We start from the raw sequence: 13,981 nt of genomic DNA on the forward strand, positions 1-13,981 counted from the left end.
TGTTCGCCAGGCTCCACAGCTGTGTTTGAGTGAGTTCATTAGATGCTGTCATTCATGGCTGCCACAAGTGTTCCCCGGGTGCTCCCAGGTGTCAGGCACTCCTTCCTCCACGTCTGGGGAAGCAAGGACGTGACCAACACTTAGAAGGGAAGTGGGGTGGGGAGTTGCCATCTGGAAGCTTTGCTGACCACACTGCCCTGAGCTGTGTTTAGAGTTCAGCCTGGGGCCTGGAAAGCAGGCCCAGGAAACCTCATGGGGCCTTCATGCCTGACGAATGAGAAATAGCCAAAACTGCCGGCCTGCCCCTTGGTGGCTACTACACAAGAGCTTGCCAGATTTTCTATAAATTTTTTTTTTCTCAAATGTCACCATGAATTAGCAGCGCTCACTCCTGGGGCTGCTGGGAATACATCTTTACTGCTTCCATCAGAACCAGCCTCAAGGTTGGAGAGAAAGCCTTTCATTTGGTAAGCAACTGTGAGGGTTCATTACCGTGTGAAGGGAGAAGGCAACAAGGGTCTATGAGAGGAAATAGTACAGAAATTGGAATATCTTCAGTGAAATAATTGCAAGGCAACATTTCAGGGTAATTTCCTACTGCGTTTTAATGACCAATAAAGAAGATACAAAAGTGCCATTTATAGAGAAACTCCAGCATTTTGTTTTCTTGGTTATTCTAATAGATCAATTGAAACATATAATATGATTTTAAAAACAATTTTTTTGGCCAAACACTGTATTCAATCTTTCACGCTACAGAGCTGTGTAGTTACCGCTTGTCATCCAGTCAAGATGGAAGTGAGTGGGGCTAAACGAGAAGAAAATTCTGCTCTTTTTCCTTCTGATAACGGGCAAGGAAACCTTGCAAACTCCATCCTAAGACATTTTCCCATTTTATTTATTGTGGCTGGTCTCTAACTGAAAGTTACAATATATTCATTCTCAGGCAGTGGGGTGGTTTTGGTGAAAACACATGAGGGACCCTTGGGGTTTTGGGAGGTGAAGGGCAGTTTTTTAATCCATTAGCTTTGTCTGCCTAGGTTCACCACCCAGAACCAACCCCAAGCCCACCAAGTGAGGTGACATGGACTGAGTATGACACTGGGGACAACTTCAGCCCCAGCTCACTCTGTGGATGGGAGGGGCTGGAGACCAGGGCTACTTGCAGAGAGGACAGCTCCTCCTCCTGAAGACCCCTCCTACTCATCTCACAGAGCCTCTTCCTCCTCTAGAATCAGCCGCCAGGACCTCTAGAATCTGACTTCTGCTGCTAGTAACATCGCAAAGGCAGAATCTGGCTTCTCTGCAAGGACTTCAGGCTTGTCAAACTCAATCACCTGAAAGTCAGAGAAGAAGAACTAAAATCAGCAGAAAATATCTACCCACTGTAAAGCTCAAACCACTGAAATTTCTGGGGAGGTGAAGCCAAAAGAGCTTCCTGTACCTTCCCATTTTCCATAACCAGGACGTGATCGCAGTTGAGAACTGTGTTGAGGCGGTGGGCGATGGTCAGCACAGTGCAGCCTTTGAAGGCATCTTTGATGGTGTTCTGGACCAGGGTGTCAGTCTTGGAGTCCATAGAGGCGGTGGCTTCATCAAGGAGAATGATCTGTCGAGGAGGGAACATTGTAAAGGTAAGCCAAAGGTGCACTGAGAGGGGAATTTATAGCCTTGGCTCTATTTACTTTAAAAAAAGAAGAAGAAGAAAAAGAAGACCACAAGATGAAAAGTAATTAGCTAAACATCCATCTCAAAAAAAAAAAAAAAAAAAAATGAGAAAAAGAAGAGTGAAGTAAAAGTCATATCACACCACCTCCATCTTTCCCAAGGAACTTGCTAGAGGGACAAGGTTGTATATCCTTTGCTCCTCTTTTTAAATGGTTTATTCTAACCCTACAAACTTGTAGGGAGACAGGCTGCACAGGCTTTATCTATTGGGCTAACCTGAGTCGGCATGAAGCACAGTGGCACTTACATTCATTCCCTATATTGCTGCCATATCAAACAATCACAAACTTAGAGACTCAACATAAAATTTATCTTCTAGTTCCAGACGTCAGAAATCCTAAAATCACGGTATTGTCAGGGCTGCATTCTTTCTGTTTCCTTGCCCTCTCCAGTTTCTGGGCCACTTGTATTCCTTGGCCCACAGCCCCTCCTGGCATCACAGCTCCTTTTCTCTCTTTGACTCTTCTGCCTCCTCCTTGGAAAGCCCCATGTGAATATGTTTGGCCCACCCAGATCCAGGATCATCTCCCCATCTCAAGATCCTTAATCACAACTGCAGAGTCCCTTTTGCCAAGTAAGTTAATATATTAAAAGTCTTGGATGAATATGTTCACAAGATCCAAAAATCAGGACATTAACATCTTTGGGGAGGTGGGGTATTATTCTGCTGGTCACAGGGCGGATTTGATTTAGCAAATCAGAGCACTTGAACTTAACCCCTGACTCTGCTTGACTGGCCAAGTTACTTAACTTCCCCGAGGCTCTGTTCCCTCATAGGTGAAAGGGGGCTATGCCTTATTGATGAGCTGGAAATGGAGATGACACTTAAACCACTTAGCATGGCAGGCACTGGATCCATGCCGGTCCTTCTCCCCTGATATTAGCACATCTGGAGAATACACACAATGGGTCACACCTTTGATGAGGCTTCAGACACTGACATTACTAAAGCAACAGCAATCCCTTCCTGGAAATCAGTAAATAAGGGTGGCTAAGTCACAAAGAAAAATAAGTATAAATTGTACAATTCCCATATCCTAACATTCTGATGGCCCTCTTGAGCATCCTGGGGACAGTGTATCCAGATTCAGAATTGTTCAGAGACAATGGGAGAAAGTTGGGAGACAGATTTTTCAAACTCAAACCACTTAGGTGAGCAGAGAGAAAATCTAACCGAGACCTCCCCAGGGGAAGCCTGGGAGAGGAAGGTGCTCTTGCTGTAAATGGCTGTTACTTTTCAATTTTTATCCCTCACAACTTTGTCTTAAGAAAAAGTGATCTGTTTTTAAATGGTTCAATTGCTCTCTCTTTGCTGAAAGACATACGCCTGGCACTACCTCCTGGATTGAGTGGCGCTGCGGGAAATATCCAAAATTTAACCAATCCATTTTCCGTGTTTTCTTACCTTTGAATTACGGAGAAGAGCTCGGGCCACACAAAGCAGCTGACGTTCCCCTACTGAGAAGTTTTCTCCATTTTCTGTAACTTCTGCCTGTAATTTTTCTGGGAGTTTCATTATCTATAAAACACAGAAAATGCCACATTTGTGCTGATGATCTATAAAATTGTCCTATGCTGTCTGTATTGATTGCCCCCTTCTCTTGCATTCATCAGCTTGCTTTATTTTACTATGGCAAAGAAAGTGCAAAACAACAATCATTTCAATATTGCAAACAGGCACCAGGGAAAGACCAGGGAGTAGGCGGACATTAATAATTTAAAATCACAGTATGACTCATAGATCCCCAGAGACAATTCACCAAAAGAACAAATGATGCAAATGCAGTTCCAGAGAGCACACAAACAACTGGAAACGGCCTTCTGGATTGCTGTTTGCATGGACAAAATAGAGATGGGATGGGAGAGTTTCCTGGACATTAAGGAAGGGTAAGACAGGGTCTGGCTTATCCAGAGTGACAAGCCAAAGTGGCCTTGGAAGATGCTCACTTTGGTACACCAAGTCCTGGAAAAATATCATGTTGGGCTGTAGAGGTGGCCATGCTTACCTGCTGACCCCAGCTGGGGTTGTAGTTCTTATAGGACAGGGTCCCCTCTCGCAGATGGTTCAGTCTTCTCCAACCAGCTATACTTGCTATTCCCAGAACATTCCACACCCTCCCGTTTTCTGTGGCTTGTCTGTTCTGATAAGCAAATGAGGCCATTGGCAGAGTAGCAGGGCCTTCCATCTGCTCTACAGCCAGATAGGCTTGAGTTCAAGTCTCCATCCTGCTACTCACTAGCCTGGGCATGTTACTTCCCTGAGCTTTAATTTCTTCATCTCTAAAATTAGAGGTAAGAGTACCAACCTCAGAGCATTGTAGTAAGGACCAAGTGAGATGATACATGTAGTGCTCTTGACTGGATCATTGTAGAGCCCTATTGTTGCTTTTAATAGGAAAGAGTAACTAAGGATTATGTTCTACTGACTTATGTGGTGTCCAAAAATAAACCTGGCTAAGTGCTGGCCTAGGTGCTTGTCAAATTTAAACCTAGGCCAGGAATCTAGGGCAGTGGTGCTGGGAAACAAACTCCTCCTCAACAGCCCCAGAGACCTACTGTGTCTCTCATGAATGTTCTCTCCAGAACCTGCCAGAGCATCTCGTCGGTGTGACTCTCAAAGGGATCCAAGTTGTACCTGCAATGAAGGAGAGGAAAGGACAGGGAGCCAGATTTCCAAGGACGAGAGGATGGATGGGGAGCAGGCTTTCTGTAGCATGTGGAGGAGGGTAGGAGGTGGCATGTCATGACCTTGTGCTCCAAGAACAGTCCTCAGTCTACGACAGTGGTCCACAAAATACGGACCTCAGGCCACGAGACCAAGGGTCCACAACTCTGTGATGGAGCAGAAACCGCAGAGGCAGGCAGTGACAGGTGGAACCCTGCCGAGAGGGAGCTCTGAGCAAGGTGCTCAGAAAGACACGCCTGGGCCTCTCAACAGCCCCAAGTAGCAGAGTGGGTTTGAACTGATAAAATTCTTGGCAGAGAAAGAGGGAGAGTGAGCAACCCAAATCTGCCACTCCATGTATCGGCAGCTCCTAGGGCCTCACAGGGTGCTGAGCAGTTCAGACACAGAATGTAAATCTACTGTTTCAAGAGGCAGAATGCATTTTTCAAACAATGAACTCTAAATACAGTAAATACAGTTACCCTGCTTCATCTGGTGCTCTATGGGAGAAATGTTCCGCGCATTACAGAGAGAGCCACTGCACTGGCTAACTGAGAAACTGCCTTTCCCCTTGTGCCTTGATATCAGATCTGGAGCCCCACAGAAGCTGCAGCCCTACTGTTCTTGCTTGAAATAGCTTCTGTTCACTTAGTTGTGGAAATAAATGAATGCATTTCGAAATGGACAGCTATATATGTGAGGTAACTATTTATTTTATTGTGCACACTGGGACACTTTTCAGAGTGGCCATTGCTAAACCTGATGGGGTGCTGGGACACAGGCATAAACTAGGGCTGTCCAGAGCCACCAGAATATCTGCTCAGTGTATGAATGAATATAGAAGCATGCTGTTCATTGATAATGTGTTTATAAAACACAAGCAATGCTCAGACCCCTGGGCCCTGGCTCCTCCCAAGGCTGGAGGCAGAAACAGGGACCAGCAGTGCTTGTGAACCCTCTGGGAGGCTGCTTCCCTCAGACAGAACAGCTCCAGGCCAGCCATGCCCTGGGGACATCACAAAGTTCTTGGTCAGTCTGATTTCACTCTCCAAAAATAGGAATGCACAATGATTAAAAACAGCTACCTTACTGTACCTACAAACAGGACAGGATCCTGTGGGATCACGGTCAGCTTGGTTCTGAGGTCTTCCAAGCTGAGAGTGCAGATATCCACCTCATCAATGAAGATTGTGCCATTGGCTGGCTCCACTAGACGAAACAAGGCCATTCCTAACGATGACTTTCCTGGGAACCATAAAAGCAAGAACAACAAATCAAACATCAGTTTGTGCTTCCATCATATCCAAGCATTTAATTAGTGGGATTTTTAATGCAATGCAAATGGCTCCATAAGGATGATGGTGTAGACAGAAAGTGTCCTCACTGGGGTCGGGGTGGAGGGATGGGCTACCCTGACACAGTTAACCTGCTCATCCTTGCAAGGGCCCTTAGCACGCAACTCATCTCTGGGGCCCTGTTGCACTAGAATGATTGTCATTTAATTAATTCAAAAACCGATGTGTCTGCTTCCATCTCTACACACCCATTCAACCTGAAACCCTAATTTACAGTAAAGAGTTTTGAGAGAAATAACAGCCAATCTGACACACATACACATCACTCTCTGGTGTGACTTAACTAGGACATCCAGTGGAAATCCAAAGAAAACAACCTAAAAGAAACAAAAGCACAGCTTGTCCTCACCGGAACCTGTTCTTCCAACAATCCCGACTGTCTGCCCACTTTGTATGTTCAGGTTCAGGCTGTTGAGAACAAGGGGGGTGTTGTCTCTGTATCTCATTTGATAGTCTCTGAAGGTGATCTCCCCATGGCTGGGCCAGTCTTTGGGACAGGTCCCCACTTTGAGGGGATGAGTGCATTCAGGAACACAGGTCTGTAAAGGAGAACAACTAATGACCAGTGAATAGCCATTTGTTTTTTCATTTATTTAACTAATTCATTCATTGATTCACACAGTTTCAGGTACTGCTATTCATGGTGGTGAAATAAACCATAATGACCCTTAAGTCTAGAAACTCACATTCCAGTAGGGATGTCAGATAATAAACATGAAAAAAAATTAAAAATGAAGACAACAAAACTGAGTATTGCAATAGGATACAGAATGTGATTTGTGTGTTGGGCAAGGGGGATGGGAGAGTAAAAGTACTTGAGGTTTGAGGAAGGTACCTATGTGACATTGGAGCTGAGGGCTGGAGTGCTGGGAGGATGCCAGCTACAAGAGGATCAAGTCCAGAGCCCTCCAGGTTGGGGGAACAGCTAGTACAAAGTCCCCAGGGTCAGAATGAACTTGGGCAATTTGAGGAATGGAAAGAAAAATCATGCGGCTGGAGCTTAGCGAATAGAGGGATGGATGACTTAGAGGAATACACAAGGGAAAAATCATACTGGGCCTGTGGGCCTGGGAAAATGTCGGAAGTGTAGCCCTGAAGCTGTGTGACAAGGCCAGAGAGAGCCTTGAGATTTGCAGAACTCAACCAGATATAATTTCAAGATCTGCAAGAATCATCATCATGCTAGAAGTAGAAAGATGGTAAGAATGCAGGATGTCAAGTTCAGAGGTCTTTAGAGATACATGAAAAAAAAAAAAAAAAAACACCATTTAAGTCTCCTAAGAGTCCAAGAAATGCAAGGTCTAATTAAGGAGAAGGGCAGCTTGGCTTCGTCACAAGAGCAGCCCCTCCTCTTAAGTCACCTCTGTGTAAACAGCTGGAATTAGGGATCCCATGTGCCCCCATCAGGGTGACCAGCCCACATCTCTGATCAATAAGCAACCTCATTTAGCTGAGAAAATACCTGTATTGTTAAGGACTAAGTATTTTTTAACTCCTAGAAGATTTAGAATTAGGAGTAAAAATATTTTAGAGAAATGAAACTGTAACAGTCATATTTTTAGTTTAAGAAATCTGCACGCTTGCTGTTTCAAGTATTCACAATATATTAACAGAACTTGGGCGCGTGATGTTAATTTAAAATGTACAATTGAATAATTGATTTAAACATGATTTTAAGTTAAAAATTTACTGTTTATAGCTTTGATTCTGTCATGAAAACTTAGAGCTTACTATATTTATAAGTTTAATTTATTAAAGTTATACAAACTCAGGAAGGTTTGTGGTTAAATCAGATCATTGAGGTACTTAAAAAAGAAATTGAATGTATTAAATTTTAAAATGCAGTTTAAAATGTTTTCAAGTGTTTAATTAAGTTTGTAAATGGAGCCAAACACTCTTCAAAGGCACTTAAATGTGATTGCTAGAATTGGCTAGACTTGTTTTAAAAGAATAGCAAGATTTGTAAGTTGGATATAAAAGCTTTTAAAGAAGTGTCAGACTGGGCTTCTATTTTTTCAACTTATGACTTTAATCAATCAAATAATAATTTTTAACTTAAAAAAATTTTAGAGTCAGGGTCGAGCTCTGTTGCACAGGCTAGAGTGCAATGGCAGCATCATAGCTTACTGCAGCTTCAAACTCCTGGGCTCAAGTGACCCTCCCTCCTAAACCTCTTCAGTAGCTAGGACTATAGCTGCACTCCACCACACATGGCAAAATTTAACTTTTTTTTTTTTTTTTGTAGAGATAGGGTCTCACTATACTGCACAGGCTGGTCTCAAACTCCTGGCTTCAAGCAATCCTCCTGCCTCGGTCTCCAAAAGTGTTGAAATTACAGGTGGGAGCCACTGCGCCTGGCCAAATATTAATTTTTAGAAACCAAAGTAAACCACTGAATTGTATTTTTCTGTGTAACAAAACAGCCCTTAAGGAAACCTTGTTAAAAAGAAGCTCACATTCAACATCAAGGACTTTAGAATGTATTGTAAATACAAGTTTTAAGAAGAGGGATGACTCATCCAATTTGGGGTGTTTTTGTTTTGTTTTGTTTTTTATTTTTGAGACGGAGTTTTACTCTTGTTGTCCTGGCCTGGAGTGTAATGGTGCGATCTCAGCTCACTGAAACCTCCGCCTCCTGGGCTCTAGTGATTCTCCTGCCTCAGCCTCCCGAGTAGCTGGGATTACCACCGCTCGCCATCATGCCTGGCTAATTTTTGTATTTTTAGTGGTGACATGGTTTCACCATGTTGGCCAGGCTGGTCTCGAACTCTTGACCTCAGGTGATCTGCCCACCTCAGCCTCCCAAAGTGCTGGAATTACAGGTGTAAGCCACCATGCCCAGTCCGATTTCAGTTTTTTAAAAAGACCCCTTTCGCATTTAAAAAGATCCAATATTTGCCCAAGTCCTGCCAAAATTAACTTGTCCCTCCTCTTTGATGTACTAATTTCTTACCAAAATGTATTCCCTAAGCAGCTCCACGGAGGTGAATTTGGCTTGGGTCTCTGTTCCCGTTCGCACACACACTTGGAGCAGTCCGCTCAGCTGTTAAAAAGGAGCAAGCAGCCGCAGTTAGAGCCCCTTCCTCCTTCGGGTTCTGTTGCTCCTGGTTCAGGAGGCAGCCCTAGTGAATGACCCCTCCCCTGCCTCAAGCAGGACGGCACAGACAGGAGGCCTGCCTTCCCAGCCAAGTGCCTAGAAGTAAAGATATTCCTGTTGGGGTGTTTTGCCTTTAAACACTTCCTTTGTATTTAGAAACAAATGGTAATTACATTTTTCCCTGGCACTCCAGATGGTGAGAATCAGTTCCCCACAGAACCACTAGATCACACGCCTCTTTGAGTGGTGGGAATTCTCTCTGGGAGCTGCAGAACTGCTAAGTATCGGCCCCTTGCTGCCACCTGGCAGGGTCTTGCATCTCAGAGCAGCCCTCCCCCAGCCCCTTGCTCAAAAAGCAACTGAAAACCACATCGCCATAAGAGAACAGAAAACCATCAAGCCTGTCTTCTTGCTATAGTAATGAGAAAGTCAAGGCTCAGACTGGGGCATGTGGCTTGCTAAGATCACCCACCTTAGGCCTGGATCTCCCAGAAGCCAACCCTGAGATTTGACTGTAAGGAGTATATTAGGGCAGGTTGAATGGTGTCCCCCACCCCTAAAAGATGTGCCCATTTCCTAATCCCTGGAACCTGCAAATGCTCTCTCATTTGGAGAGAGGATCTCTGCAGGTGTTAATAAGCATCTTGAGATCATCCTGCATCACCTGGGTGGGTCCTAAGTCCAGTGATAAGTGTCATTATAAGAGACAGAGGAGAAAATACAGAGGAGAAGGGGACATGAAGGCAGAGGTAGAGACTGGAGTGATGCAGCTACAAGACAAGAGATGCCAGGGATGGCCAGCAGCCACAGAAGCTGGAAGAGAGAAGAAACAGATTCTCCCGAGCCTCCGGGGGGAAGCTGGCCCTGCCAACACCTTGAGTCCGGGCGTCTGACTCCACAATAGTGAAAGAATACCATTCTCTTGTTTGAAGCCTGCAAGCATGTAATTTGTCACAGCAGCCTTCGCAAACAAACATAGGCAGTGAACCCAGATTGTACCAGGAGGGGATGGAGGAGTGAGCAGGGGAAGAGAGGCTGCCCATACCAGGTGTCTTTGTGAGACGTTACTGCTGTGGGCAACTGAGAGTCCAGCTGGCCTGGGAGCTCTGGGACACTGAATGGAGCACACCTCGGAACTGGCCCATGCTGGGGCAAGAAAGCTGGGGTACACGTGGGTACATAGCCACTGACTCCCTCAGTCATTGCTGCACCTGCTCCTGGGTGTGAGAATGCCTGGAACCTCCAGCCTGCCCTGGAAAGGTGGGGCAGCCACAGCATGTGTCACCAAGTGGGCTAGAGGCAGGACCACCTCATGCATTAGCGAACTTCATTGACTGAGCAGTAGCCATGGGCCAGGTACTTGACCTCAGGTGATCTGCCCACCTCAGCCTCCCAAAGTGCTGGGATTACAGGTGTAAGCCACCATGCCCAGTCCGATTTCAATTTTTTAAAAAGACCCCTTTTGCATTTAAAAAGATCCAATATTTGCCCAAGTCCTGCCAAAATTAACTTGTCCCTCCTCTTTGATGTACTAATTTCTTACCAAAATGTATTCCCTAAGCAGCTCCACGGAGGTGAATTTGGCTTGGGTCTCTGTTCCCGTTCGCACACACACTTGGAGCAGTCCGCTCAGCTGTGGGGGCACCAGTTTCCAGGGTTGAAGGTTACAGACAAGATCCCTGCACTCACGCAGCTTCCATTCTAGTGGACTGGTGGGGATGGCACGCAAGGCCACTGCGGGAGTGACAAGAATGTCCCAAAAGGATGATGTAGGAGAGGGGCTGGAGCTGTGGAGTTACCTTAGATAGGGGGTTCCAGAGGACTGTGTGAGCTGAGGCATTTATGATAAGAAGTCCACCAGTCAAACTCGGGATAAGAATGCTGTAGTAAGAAGCAAGAGGCCTTAGCAGCAAAGAGGCAGGGGGCACGAGCAGGTGGGTGACGTGGAGAGCATCCACCTTTCGGTGCAGACCCTCTGAGAGCCCCTCAGCAGGCCTTCCTGCTTAATACAGTTCAGCAGTTTCCACTTCTTTAGAGCAATGGCTCTCAACCTGCCCCAGAGAGGGCATTTGGCAATGTCTAGAGATGGTTTGGGTTGTCACAACCTGGCAGGAGGGACGTAATACCAGCATCTCATGGGCAGAGCCAGGGAGGCTGCTGAACATCCTACCATGCACAGAACAGCCCCTCACCAAAAGGATTATCCAGCCCCAAAGCCCATAGTGCCATGGTTGAGAAACCTAGTCTTGGAATACAGATAATATCCCCCCCACCGACTTACAAAGCTCTACATATTCTACTCTGCTGGTATCTCATACCACCTTGCTCAAGCCACGTGGGCTTCTCAGATTCTCAAACATGCCAGGATCATGCCTACTGCTGAGCCCTTCCCTGAGGCACCCTTTCTTCCAGTCTTCCTTGGCTAGTTCTTTATCCTTCAGGTCTCAGGTTGGAAGCCACCTCCCAGCAGAGGCCTCCTCTGGCTGTTGTATGAAATGTTGCTTCCCCTTCTGACAGAGACATTCCTCCACTTGTTGTCTTCCCAACGCTTAAACACCTTCTGAGCTTCTCATCTATTTACTTGCCCCTCATTTATTCCAGCTGCCCATTAGAATGAGGGCAGGACTTGTTAGGACTGCTGACTGCTGAATCCACAGCCACTAGCACAGTTCCTGGCTAATGGTGGGTGCTTAGGGGATATTTGGTGAGTGAATGAATGAACCCTGCCCTCGAGAAGGGCATATACATCTTTTGCTAAATGCAAGAGTATCAGCTCCCAAGGCCACAGCAGCCCTCCCAGATTTAGGATGCCCACAAAGGCACAGTGCTGGCCCCGGGAGGTGCTTATTCTCCTACGTGATGTGATATGATGTCACTTTGCATTCACTTCCTGCTCTGTGGGATTTCATGCCAATTTCTCACCCATCTAGGGAGTCTTCTCTAGTCTCAAGTGGAGTGCTGTCATTTTGATTCTGTGTTCTCCAAAGGGGGCTAATGCTCAATGAAGCCACAGAGCCAGCTGGAGAATAAGTGTTCCCATAGATCTCAATGCTGTGCATGACCTTACAGGAGTGTTTGAAAACAATCTCACGGAAAGCTGATAATATCGCCCAAAAGCATGACCTTAGTTGGGGAAAGCTGTTTTACTTGGACCAATTAAGGGAAACTGTTCAACATCACGTTTGATATTTTACTAGGCAACAACAAATGAAAACATCTATCAATACAGGAAACGGATTACCCAAGGAAAATTCGTTTTTCCCCACTTAAGAGAGAGTACTGAGAATATGTTTTTGTTTCTCCTTCTTCCCAACAATACCATTTAAGTGATATCAGACAAATTTTCCATAAAGAATAGACCTTTAACAGTAAGGGGATTGAGGAGAGACAGCAGTGAATAAGCTACAAATTTCTACAAGATGGAAAGAGGATGAAAGCCTTTTGATAAAATGGAAGCAGAGCATGCTAGAGCTTAAAGAGCAGAACCTAGAGAGGCTCCAGGTATGAGAAGGGGGCCCACAAAGAGGCTGGCTGATAGGCTCTCTATATAGACAACCACTCCCGTCTGGTTCACTCACTCCTCTTCCCCTCTTCTTTCTCCTAACCAGAGTTAGTTGGACCCTTTTTCCCTAGGCATGGGAGCACACGTGCACACTGATACAGACACATACACATGATTCTCTCTAAAGAAATTGAATTAACTGCCTGGGGATAAATGGGGCTCTCAGAATAGTCCCCGCATAAAAACTTCTTTAAGTCTTGCATTTGGGTACCTAAAAGTCAGCTCCCTGGCTGCTTTCCTGAAGTGAAGCCAGCCTATGGAAAAGCCCCACCACCCACCTACTGTGTAGTCCTAAAATTTCCCATCAGGAGACACCTAGCAAAGTGAAACAAAGGCAGAGGAAACTCTGAAAACCCAACCCAGTTCCCCAAGGTTAAATACAAATGGGTCAGGAGACAGATGGACAAAACCAATGGCACGAGAGAGCAAGAATGAGAGAAACAAAAAGAAAAACTACCTCTGGAAGAAACAGATGCAAGTCAAAGAAGGGAGGAAAGTTTAGGAGGAGAAAAAAGACTCTAATTGATATGGTTTGGCTTTGTCCCCACCCAAATCATCTTGAACTGTAGCTCCCATAATTCCCACGTGTTGTGGGAGGGACCCAGTGGGTTGGGAGATAATTGAATCACGGTGGCAGTTTCCCCCATACTGTTTTCATGGTGGTAAATAAGTCTCACAAGAGCTGATGATTTTATGAGGGGTTTCCCCTTGCACTTGGCTCTCATTCTCTCTTGTCTGCCACCATGTAAGACGTGCCTTTCACCTTCCACCATGATTGTGAGGCCTCCCCAGCCACATGGAACTGTGAGTCCATTAAACCTCTTTTTCTTTATAAATGACCCAGTCTCAGGTATGTCTTTATCAGCAGTGTGAGAACTAACTAACACACTAATTAATATCCTCAGAGAGATTCAAAAATATACTGCATCCATGTAAAAAGTGATTATTTTAAAAACTCAGAGAATAAGAGCTTCTGGAAATTAAATATATGAATATAGGATTGCCAAATTTAAAATTCAAAGGAATAGCCGAATGGCAAAACTAATGAAAATTCCCAAGATGAAAAGACAAGAACATGGAAACTTTGAGAGAAAAGAAAAAGAAACATAGAGAATTGATGCAAGAAATTCAATATTCAACTGACATGAATACAGTAAGAAAAAAAAAAGAAAAAGAGGACATTGTCAAAATGAAGGAGAAAAAGGAGACATGTTTCCAAGCTGATGAGAAATTTGACTTTAATCTTAAAGAACTCACAGCATCAAACAGAACACATGAATAAAGACCCACATTCAGATACATTATTCCAGAGTTTCAGAGCACTAAGAATAAGGACTATGTCAAAAAAGTTTCCAAAGATAACAAGATCCAAACAAACATGAGGTCCAGGTGGCCTGCATTCAAATCCCGGTCCTCACACATGACAGCTGTATGATCTCGGGCCAAGTCTTTCTGGGGCTCAGTTACTTCATCTGCAAAACGGGGATCACGGCAGTATTGGAGGGTTGTTGTGGGGAGGAAATGAATTAATTTAGTTAAAAGACAGGGCCTGAAGCCAATCACAATCAATGCCA

General features: G+C 45.0%; 1 protein-coding gene across 2 annotated transcripts in view; it reads right to left on the reverse strand.

Moving 5' to 3' along the window:
• Positions 1 to 870: 870 nt before the first annotated feature.
• Positions 871 to 13,981, reverse strand: part of ABCC12 (ATP binding cassette subfamily C member 12) — a 73,016-nt gene continuing 59,905 nt past the window's right edge. For both annotated transcript variants that reach the window (XM_026456888.1, XM_023189605.1), the window contains 7 exons: positions 10,389 to 10,478; positions 6,098 to 6,287; positions 5,479 to 5,638; positions 4,285 to 4,363; positions 3,134 to 3,247; positions 1,445 to 1,609; positions 871 to 1,337 (listed from right to left, as the gene is read on the reverse strand). In XM_026456888.1, the coding sequence (XP_026312673.1) occupies positions 1,251 to 1,337; positions 1,445 to 1,609; positions 3,134 to 3,247; positions 4,285 to 4,363; positions 5,479 to 5,638; positions 6,098 to 6,287; positions 10,389 to 10,478 (885 nt within the window). In that variant the 3' untranslated portion in view covers positions 871 to 1,250. The remainder of the gene's footprint in view (positions 1,338 to 1,444; positions 1,610 to 3,133; positions 3,248 to 4,284; positions 4,364 to 5,478; positions 5,639 to 6,097; positions 6,288 to 10,388; positions 10,479 to 13,981) is intronic.

This window comes from Piliocolobus tephrosceles, chromosome 17 (genome assembly GCF_002776525.5).
Source record: "Piliocolobus tephrosceles isolate RC106 chromosome 17, ASM277652v3, whole genome shotgun sequence".
NCBI lineage: Eukaryota > Metazoa > Chordata > Mammalia > Primates > Cercopithecidae > Piliocolobus > Piliocolobus tephrosceles.